The sequence below is a fragment of the Oryzias melastigma genome, linkage group LG4 (assembly GCF_002922805.2).
Source record: "Oryzias melastigma strain HK-1 linkage group LG4, ASM292280v2, whole genome shotgun sequence".
In the NCBI taxonomy this organism is placed as follows: Eukaryota; Metazoa; Chordata; class Actinopteri; order Beloniformes; family Adrianichthyidae; genus Oryzias; species Oryzias melastigma.
The window spans coordinates 42884-53951 of NC_050515.1; the positions used below are offsets into that span (position 1 = coordinate 42884).

Below are 11068 nucleotides of genomic sequence, written 5' to 3' on the forward strand. Positions count from 1 at the left end.
CCCTCAAGTACAGGGTTGTGTCAGGAAGGGCATCCGGCGTAAAAACTCTGCCAAATCACTGATGCCAAACGGTGGGTGCTGTTAGGCTGTGGCGACCCTGAAAGGGATAAGCTGGAAGTGAACTACATTTTGTTCTGATGTATCCAATCATATTACTGTTAGTATGACACACTACAAATGCAGTACTTTTGATTTCAATCATAGTTGCAAAACTAATTCAACAATTTTCTTTGTGCAATATTATTATAAAAGCACAATTTTGAGCTAATATGTTCAAAGAAGGTCTTTGACCTGCTGTTTGTGAATTATATTTTTTCAAATATACTTGGAAATGATTTTGTATTTCTTTGTATTATGTTCACATTGTTGCACGGCTGGATGTATGACGTTCAGTTTCCAGGGCGGCAATGAGCGAAAGTGAGGGACCTTAGACAAGACCCTTCATGCTGCTGCATAACTAGATCTTTCTGAGCCTTAAAAATACAGGGTTGTGTCAGGAAGAGCATCCAGCGTAAAACTCTCTGCATAACCACCTGTGTGAATCAGTGAACGCTGTGGTGATTCCTGACAGGAGAAGCTGAAAGGTGAACGACAACAGAGATCACATTATAGTTGGTGATGGAACAGTTGTTGAGGAGAACATTTTAAATTGGCCCTTCAGCTCATAAACCTTGATGACCCCTGGTGTAGTGGCTTTACAGCACGTGTCAAAGTCAAGGCCCGGGGGCCAGATCCGGCCCTCCAGATCAACCGATGTTATCTTGTGCTCATTTCTAATTGATTAATTTCGACAAAATACTTTTTTATGGAGAGTAAAATATTAAAAATGATTGAAAGTTTAAATTGATTTATTCTGGAATAACATTCCTGCCTTTTTATTATTCATAATATTTATTTTAAAGTTATGGTTTTAACGTCATAAAAATGTAGTTTGAGTGTTCAATAAATGTTTGTCCTGTTCGACCTCAGGTGTGTTTTAGATTTTGGCCCCCGTGTGATTGAGTTTGACACTCCTGCTTTACAGAATTAAATCTTTGTAAACAAATGTTTCTGTATTGAGCGTGTTAATAGAAAATACAAAGGCAGAAGTTAACAGATCTGTACTAAAACTTTGATATCAGTGATGATGTCAGAATGAAATGGAGCTGAACGCTGCATCTCGCCTGGAGCAGCAGAGCAAACATCCACCGATCGTCCAACAGACGCAGAGAATCGGGACGTCTGGCTTCTCACTCGATAAATTCTTTTGACCTTTGCCGTGTTTAGCTGCAGCAGCTAAGACGCCTCAGCTTCCATCACAAGCAAAGCCTGCCCCATGCATGCTTAGTCAACTGTGGACTATTTCTGTTCTTTTGAAAAAGTCTTCTTTCTTCTCTGCCCCCCCACCACCTTTTCTGGACTCCCGCCCACCGTCAGATCATTCAAGCCGTTCTGGCAGAGAGAAAGATGGAGGCGGGTTCTCTTTTGTCGGGGTTGTGAAGGAAGGAGTGAGGGGGGGCCGGGCCCGGTGAGCGTTTGGTGGAGGGGAGAGTCATGAATGCTCACCTTAGGAAGCAGCCGTGATAACGAGACTCTAACTAGAAAACACCTGGTTCAGAACAAACAGCCAGAAAGGATGAGATTTCTGCTTTCAGCGCTTTTCCTTTCTGTGGGAAGTTTGGGCTGCCAGGCCCATGGGCTGTGACCGCCATCTTTTATTGCCCTGACCCGATGAAGAGGCGGCTTTGGGCCCGACCGGCGCCTGTGTGTCAGGACAAAGGCTACAGGGGCTCCCTGAGACGCTGGCATGAGGATTAAACCTTTACTGTCCAGAGACGAACAAGAACTGTTTTGATTGTAGAGACAAATGTGTAACTTCAAGACAGAGACAGAAACCTCATTCTCACCGTAAATGAAGCATTTCCTTCTCCAGCTGAAGCTCAGTGCTCCTCGTTCCCGTTCCACGTTCCTTCACTCTGTTTGGATTTGTCTACAACTATCTTGGAAATGCAGCTTGCAGGTGTAAACTGGGATGGTTTTAGGAAAAGTTGGGTAAACAAAAGCTTCTAGTGACCTTTGACCTTAATGTACATTGAAAGTTGTCTCCTCTGAAATAATTTTTTTTGTTCCCATAATTTTGTGAGATCTCCTGAGTCAGATACAGATCCAGAACTCACAGGGTTCGTCTCACAGGTCCGGCAGAGACGGATCCAGATCAGACCGGGATCAAAACGGGATCAAGTCAGGAGGACCTGAACCAACATGCTGGAGAACCACAGAGAGGCACCTTTACGGAAGAGAACCAGCGGAGAACAGGCCAGGGGAGAACGGCCTCCTGATTGGTGAGAGTGGTTGTCATAGAAACGTTGACTCAGACCGACTCGGACCAATCGCTGCTCATCGTCTGGCTCCAACATAGTGATATTTAAAAAAACATTTCTATGATGAGATCACACTCAGTCCAGTCTACAGATACAGTCAATGGTCTCCACAACTGACCCTCTCAAAGCTACACTACAGACAAGTTCCCTTTCTTCAGACAAAGGAGCAGAGACTAACCCGTTTCTGGTATTTATGAGCCGTCCTGCATCAGCAGAAGGCTGATTCCTCCTGATCCTGGTCCTGCATCGCTCGCAGTTTCCAAATTCCTTTGAGATCTATGAAGGGATGACAGCCTGATAACCCGACTGATAAGATTCGTTTTCCCCGCCGCTTTAATCTCAGCTTTGGCCCTTTCTCCGTGAACAGCATTTTGAGCTTCAATCTGTGATCAAGCAGCGATGTGAGACGACCTTCCAGAGAAGCACCGAGAGTCTGGGAGGAGAAACCACGTTCAGAACCAGAACATGTCAATGTTCTGTGTCCGAGCTGGACCCCCACCAAACATTGAGTCCGTAGTAAAGTATTTTCTGAGCTGGTCTGCTTCACAGTTGTAAAGTTTCAGATGGTCGAGTTTCTCACAAACCTTTTCTGAAAAACCGCCGTCACCATGGAAACGCCACATCCAACTATCATTGACTCCTCCTACTATCATTACTATACTCTTTTCAACTGCAGCTAGTACCCCCCAGTCAGGGACATGGATGCAGAAAGCAGAGTTTTTTTGTTTTCCTTTCTTTTGCCCTCCCTTTGCTCTCAGCCCAACCACAGGGGGGCACATTCTCCCACAGATGATCCCAAAAGCGCTCCTCTTTCTTGAGGAGCACTTGGCCCGGTAACCCCGGCTCTTTATGAGACGCACCCCGGGGATCGGCCCGCCCTGCTCTCTGAAAGGCCATTAGAGAAAATTGCAGGTATCCCGTTACTGCTGTGCTGGGACGGGCCAGGTGAGGGGCGCAGAGGCCAGGCGGGAGAGCAGGGGTCATCTGGGGACAAAAAGACGGGGCCACCCCGGGCCCCTCTCTGTCGGAGTGTCTGCTCGGCCTCACAAACCGGCCGGCCGGCATCCATGAAAGGCTCACTTGATGCAAACTCGGAGACATTGTCTCGTGGTCGTAACTGAGCCTTTTTTTGGAGTGCTCTCCCATCTCCTCTCTCTACCCTCTGTACACATTTTCTTATCTTTCAGCTGATGTGGGCATGGCTTTACCAAGATAGACGATAACGCTCGAACCCTCAAAGGCCCACTAGTGTTTTTGGTGTTTCTAACGTGTTCTTGTGGCCTTTTTCTGATGATAGAGGACAGAAGAAGATTAAATTTGTATTTTTAACTATTTCTTTACTCAAATTGATGTGAATCAAGAGCAGATAAAAAAAATGCTGCCAATCAATGGGCCACGAGCTCTGCCCCATTCTGATGCTTTCAGCTTCAGACAAATAGATCCAAGAACATCCTTGTTTTCCTTGACTGAGCTGGAATCTGGATCAACAACATTCTCTGTCAACCCGTCACATATTGACGTTTGGCTAAGGACCCTCCGCATCAAAACTTGATGTTTTGGATGTCCCAGACTCGTCATTAATTGGCATTTTCACATCCTCTACAGGTAAACCTGGCTCGGGTCCAGGGGGAAAAACACAAAAGGGGACAATAACAAAAACTGGACCCCAATGAGAATAAAAGAAACACAGTTTAAAGACAATACTGTGTCCTGAAATGAAAGAACAAAAATCAAATAATTAGTGCATTGGTCCAAGCAAAAAGACAAACCAAAAGGAATTGGAACCTCGGCCAAACATAAAATAAGTCAGAGAGACTGCTGACCAACCATGTCAACCGACGGAGACAGCAGCTCCTGCTAATGGCTGCCTAATCCAAATCTACCTAAAGAAAACAAATAAACAAAGCCCGCAAATCAAGACTACCAAGGTCCAACCCCAAACTAACATAACAAAACCCAGCAGTGTAAGACTGCTGAGGAAGAAAAGAACAAAACATACCAGCACAACTCAAAGTAAACCCTGATGCTTCCCAGCCTGCTGCTCTGCTCCCTGTCTGCCTCGGTGAGGCCTCCTCTGCCTTATGTACCTGGCAGGTGCTAATTAAGATCATTTGCCCCGCCTGCCAGGTTAGCAGAATGGTAGGGCATGTTGAAAAGGTGCAGCACAGCAGCAGCAGAACTCAACAGGCATTCAGGCTGTTCCCATTGAATCAAGGGTCCCCAACCTCCGGGTACCCTAACCCGGGAGCGGTCTGCGTCCATGCCGCGTCAGGGACCGGTCTGCGTCCAGTACCATGTCTGATACCGGTTCGGGTCCAATACTGGTACCGGTTTGGGTCCGGTACTGAGTCCAGTGCCGGGTTATTGTTACCCTAAGCTCACACGGCTAGCGTTACAGCTCAGGTTCGACGCCGGATCGGTCTAGCTACAGCAGATGGCTCATATTGGCTACTGGATGGCTGCAGCCTCAGGCTCTGCTGCCGACCTCGCGAAACTCTGAACTCACAAAGGTTTATGCCATGGCCCGGCATTTATATAGGAACTACAGTAATCCCCTCTTATTCGCTGCGGTTCAGCTGCAGCGTCCGATGAAAATTTTAACCCAACAAAATGGATTGGTCTGTGGGATTCCTTCACACACTTCTACAGTTACGTAAAGAGTGCAGCGCTCACATCAGAGCTGTAACGCTAGCCGTTGGAGCCCGGGTTTGGGTAGCGATACTGCACATGTCCCAAAGACCAGTCCGAGCCCGGTACCAGGTCCCGAGAGTTGCGGACCTTTGATTTTACGAATGGCCAGCATGTAAAAAACGACAAGTTGAGGACACCCAAAATGTAAATTTGTGACGACTTGAGGATAAGAATGTGTCGGGATCTAAACTCTACAGCAGGATGGCTCTGATATTGCTGCCATTTTTCGTTGCACAGCTAATGTTAGGTTAGGGGTGTGAGGGGCTGTAAGCTAGTGGGTGAGGGTGTAATTAAAGGGTTGACTTACTCCACGCCGACAGTCCCGCCCACAACTAAGATTTGAATTTCAAGAGAACTTCAACCGCATTGCAGAAACTACGTCCTAGAAAACAACTCAGTTTGTTTAGATTTTGTCTAAAAACTGTATAATCATCATGAAAAGACGACTGGAAACACTTTGAAAACTGATCAGAAGATGATCAGAGTGAGACTTTAAATCAAGAGAACTGAAATGTGTGGAAGACTCCACAGAAGGATTCAGCTTTGAGGCATTGAGAGATGCTGAGAACAACAAAGTCAATCAACCAGAGTGTGAGCAACGCTCTAGCTTTCAGATTATGAAGGATTATTAAAACACAAACACTGATGGTTCAGATTCCAACGACATCTGGAGGCTGAAGCTGCTGGTAAACCTAAAGGAAGTTTCACATCCGGCTGTTTTCTTTAAACTAAACGCACTTAAAGGCATACATGCTTCTCTCCATCCACCACCGGCCGGTCTGCTGGAGGGGGCCGCGGAAGTGTTTCATTAGCCAATTACTGCTGGTAGATAAAGCCTATGTTCCCACAGTCCACGGAACTGGGGGGTCAAATGTGACCAATTACCCCCATCTCCTCCCAGGACAGATTAGGCCGCCTGATTTATCCACAGTCAGGCTGACCCGCTGCTCCAGAATCACCTTCCACATCTGGACTCGCCTGTGTGTGGAGGCAGCTGTGAGCCCCCCCAGCCCAACAGAAAATACTGTTTACTGAGAAGATTACAGAGAAGCAGCATCCGGCGGTCTTCGGCACTCGAGTGTCCCGCCCCCTCGAACGGCCGCGCCGTGATTGCGTGCTGGTTCACATCAATCCCTTCATCACGGAGCTCCAGGATGTAGAATCAGAGCCGCGGCTCGTCAAACCCACGTTTAAAAGCCCCCCCAACGCCGAGCCGGCCAGAGAATGCAACACTGCGGGATAAACGGAGGAAATGGGCGAGCTGGGGGGGTTAACTGAGGTGAAAAAGGTCATCGGCATGCTCCCCGCCAGCCCCTCTGTGTGGTATGGAGGGGCCGCAATTTCACCGACCAAACAGCCTTGGCTTTAATCATGGAGGGGGGCCCTAATCATGCATCACTTCCAGAACAAACGGATGACAAGCTAAAGAACCGTTTTATGGATGGTGGTCACATCAAACTGAAGCCCCCCCACCTTCATTAAATCACCAATTTAAGGTCCAGACTGGACCCAGCAGCTCAGAATGAACACAGAAGCTCTGAAGGCCCCCCACACTCGTTCAGTTTGCTGTTAGATGAATATAAAATGCATAAAAACTATGGATCAACTCAGTGGCCCTGTGTAGAGTGTCCGCCCCGAGACTCGAAGGTTGGGAGTCAAAGTTATCGTCCTCTAAAACCAAAACGTCTAAAAACGCCTCGTTATGACGAGTTTTCTTCCTTTTTTATTTCTGCAGCATCATCTGCCTGAAACAGCCGACAGAATGAGATAAATCTGTGTAAAGTTACTCCTCTGGACACGTCTGGATTATTCAAATAGTATTGGTCTGAATGAGTCTTTCAAACAAAGCTTGTGCTTTGATTTATTTCTCCTCTGCTTCATAACCCTCGTGCTCTCTTAGATGACCCCCCTTACATTGATGTGTGACCCCTCCCATGACAAAGGTGGACAGGATTTTATGTCTGCCACAGAAACCAGGGAAGATTAAAAAAAATTGAAACTTCAGCGTGCTGTCTAGTGGGGTCCAGATGACCCTACTTTTAATGTAAACATCAGGGTTACAGGATAACCAAACCCTAAATCAACTTCTTTTGGCTGTTTTCTCTATAAATGGGGCTTTAAATGTGCTGCCTGTTGGTTGTTGTCAACATTTTTGAAAAATTAAAATGATCAAAAACTGTCTGCATGCTGCCCCCTACAGGTTGAAATGACGTATTACAGCTGAATTTTGTGATTGGTTACCTGGCTTAAGTCCATGAAGTTTGACATCATAATGCTCCGAGCTCCAGTATAAAAGCCCCGCCCATCTTTGATTCTGTTATGGTCGGTTATTAGCTTTAGCTTAGCTCGTAGCCAGGTGTATTGTCTTCAGTTGTCAAAAATCTACTGACCTACACAACTTTCCAGTGAACTTGGAAGTCAGAGAACAGAGGTTGGGTGTATTGGCATTATATCCAAGAAACTGTCCTAGTGATGGATTTAATGAACATTTCACTCTGGATTGTTTGTTTAATACCTTTCTTAGCATGATGCTAGCAGCATTTTGCCTCTCTCAGACTCTGGTATCCTTCTGACCTCAGCCCTCAGCTGCACCGGCAGCCCCGCTGTCGGGCATTGCCAAAGCAGCGTCTTGATCAGTGATATACAGTGATATATGTATATTACTGATTGGCCCTTGGGTATTAGCTGCTATAGACAGATGTGCGCGCACAGGCGCCATTGCTGTGCATTGAGTCGCATCAACAGCACACAGCTGTTTCATTGGAAGACATGCGCGCATCAACCACTAAAATCCAGCTAGCTTTCTCTTTTTTTTTTTTACAGATTTTCACCAAACATGACTCAAATTAAAGCTTAGAAAATCATTGATGTCGTGGTATATTTACATTTTTATTAATTCTAAAAGCTAAGCTGTAAATAGTGCAAGAACTGCACCTTCTAGTGTTACAGCTACATAAAGCTAACCTAACTGTCAATCATAGATCCAAACCACACCTTCACTCAGTCCGGCTCCACTAGCCCCGCCCATTTATAAATGTCATAGTTTCTCAGTCAGGAGGAACATTTTCTGTGTATTTGTTTATAGCAGTTCTGATTAGAGAAATGAAGAGAGTTTACTGATCACACAGAAACATGAATGTTGCTGTTTTTAATTTATTTACTTTTAAATGATTTTGGATTTTTTTCTAACACTTCCAAAGAGTAAAACCTCTTCAGAAATCCTGGTCAAACGTTCATCCTGCCTGCAGCAGCAGCAGAGGATTCTCTGATAATGAGTGGAGTGGCTGATCCTTAAAAGCATGAACCTGCATACCTGCTGAGCTCTGACAGCCTGCAGAGTGATGCGGCCTCACCGCTTCAGGTGTGTGGCCAGTTTCCAGTCACTGAACTCCGGTGGCCAGAGCGTGCCTCCGTTTTGCATTATTAAAATGAGCGCTGCGTGCAGCAGAGGACAGCAGGAGGAGCTGTCAAAGCTGTCATTTGCTCCGCTGGCCAAACGGCCTCGACCCCACTGCAGGGGGGGAGGGGGAAAGGGAGACAGCCGGGCCCAGAGGGGCTGCACAGGTATGGATGGCTGCAGCAGACGGGTCTGACAAGCAGAACTTTCTGTGTAACAGTACAGTAAGCACTGAGTTATTATCAAAGCTGTGGAGGGAAAAGCTCTCAGAGGTCGAATGATGCAGACTTTTAATACCATCTCTGAAATGTTAGGGCAGGACTTTGAAAGCCAGAAAAACACATCAGCATGAAGGCATTGGAGGTTATTGAAACACACCAGCATCAGGCTAACGTCTGCATCAGAAACTCTCATTCATTCACCTTCAAAACCCTAAAGGACCTGTACCCGAGGTCTGCAATATTTAGGCTGATCTCTCACCGACCACAACCCAGTAGGAGCCACAAAGTCAAACTTCACCCTTCAGAAGAGCAAAACAATGATTTGAGTTGATGTTATTGTTACTATTAAACAACAGCAATGGCACTGATGGAATTGACAGAAGAAATATCGGAAGCAAATGACAAAAAGTACTATCTCATTAGTATCTTCATAGACCCTTAGGAAAGCATTTGACTAAATAAATGAATAAATCACAAAGTTCTCCTTCAAAAACTTAGTAAATATGGGATCAAAGGACTGGCCCTGCAATGGATAGCTAGCTATCTAAAAGATTGACAACAATATGTACAAATAACACCAAATTAAATGTATGTAATATCACTTGTGGTGTACTTCAAGGCTTAGTCCTTGGCCCTAAATTATTTATCATCTATATAAACCATTTAAGCTCAATATCTAAAAAAATTAATTCAATTTTATTTGCAGATGACACAACCTTTTATTATTAAGCTTTTATTATTATTGAACCAATGATAGAGGTGGTCCAGACTGAGTTAGAGAAGATTCATTCGTGGTTCGACGGAAATAAACTATCGTTAAATAGTGAGAAATCGTATTTTATCATATTTAGTAATAGAAATACAAACAACACAGTTCAATTAAACATAGATAATATTAATTTATAAAGAATAAAATAAGTAAAAAAATTAGGAGTTATAGACAAAAAGCTATCTTGGAAATCCCAAATTAACAATGTCAAAACCAAAACAACAAAAGCAATTGCAGTACTACACAAAGTAATATGATTCTTAGACAATAACTCCCTATATCTATTATAGAATTCCTTGATTATGCCATACCTGAACTACTGTATAGAAATTTGAGGTAAAACTTATAAAACATATACTCCCCAATCTACATATTGCAAAAAAAGCAATAAGAATTATTACAGAAAGTAATTATAGGGACCCGTCTAATCCATTGTTTATTCAATTAAAACTATATGATCTTGTTAACTTTAATAGTTAAAATTCATGTACAGAGTAAATATGAAATACCATCCTCCTAATTTATTGAAAAGATGCATGAAAAGAAAAAGCAAATTTAATCTAAAAGGACATGACATTTTTATTAAACTAAAACATAGAATACTGCTAAAAGAGCGATGTGCTTCAGTATATGGAGTCAATAAATGGAACAAATTGAGCACAGAAATTAAAAATGCTACAACAATATCAAGTTTTAAAAACTACATTAAAACAGTTTAATCAATGACTATAAATCTATCTAGTACAAATACCAATTACTCATCCCCGAGGTAGGCTGTTCATTTCACTCTGGTTGATGTTGTAATTATAAAATTGTGTTTCTTTCTTTCCCAATCTTCTCTTATTGTATACCAAATTGGCGGAATGCTTTGTATTTACTTTTTTATGGATTGATTTATTGATTTGTTAAAAGGGGCAGACAAATACGTTTTTCTTCTTTCTTTCCCCTTTAATTTTTTCTATTTTTTCCATCACGTTTGAGTTTACAACTCAAGTTTATATTGTATGTTTTTCCTATTAATGAATAAAAATAAATAAAAAAAACCATTAGTATCAATATAAATGAAAAAAAAACAAAGAAAACAGAAATATGAAGAGAAAATTGACTTATTTCAAAATATGAAATAGTTTATAACTTTTGACTGATGTTAACAAGACTTTCTTTGAAAATAAGACATCATGCCAAAAAATCATCTGAATGCTGTAGATCTAGGGGTAAGCATTTAGTTAAAATAAAATAAACAATCAATTTTACCATTTGTGGTGCATCTCAGGCAAAATTCATAAATCTAACTAAAATGAAATCAGAGCTATATTGAAGTGACCCTTCTGCATATTTTTTTAGACAATAATTTTAACTCTTTGTGTTTTTTGTTTTTTTAACAACAGACTCCATTTTATAATCCCGCACACCTTAAGCATGAGATCTGGTTGTGCTTACTGACCTCAAATTAGTTTTCTGTGGGAAACGGCACTAAAAACGTTTTTGTTTTGGTAAATTGCGAAGCTGAACTGCTTGAAGGATTGTTGGAGCATTATGGGTATTGTAGTCAGGAGCCTGTGCTTCAACTGTTGGGATTGAGTTAAAAGAAAAGTTGGACTTTATTTACCATTCTTCTTCTTTTCCTTTG

The 11068-nt window shown here is 43.1% G+C and overlaps 2 protein-coding genes across 6 annotated transcripts in view; one reads left to right on the forward strand and one right to left on the reverse strand.

Annotated features, from left to right (window-relative positions):
- Positions 1-11068, forward strand: part of LOC112142132 — a 32536-nt gene that overhangs the window by 11424 nt on the left and 10044 nt on the right. The window contains exons 4-5 of one of the 5 annotated variants that reach the window (XR_004947690.1): positions 2173-2321; positions 6787-6931. The exons of 1 other annotated variant lie outside the window; for it this stretch is intronic. Coding sequence is in view for 2 of the 4 variants with exons in the window: in XM_036211397.1 (XP_036067290.1) it covers positions 2173-2398 (226 nt within the window). In the remaining 2 variants the exon portion in view is untranslated. Of the gene's footprint in view, positions 1-2172; positions 3694-6786; positions 6945-11068 lie in introns of those variants that run through there. 3 more of the 5 variants (XR_004947692.1, XM_036211398.1, XM_036211397.1) reach the window with 3 other exon arrangements.
- fgf22 (fibroblast growth factor 22) overlaps positions 1-11068 on the reverse strand; it is a 31373-nt gene that overhangs the window by 4258 nt on the left and 16047 nt on the right. The gene's annotated exons all lie outside the window — the stretch shown is intronic.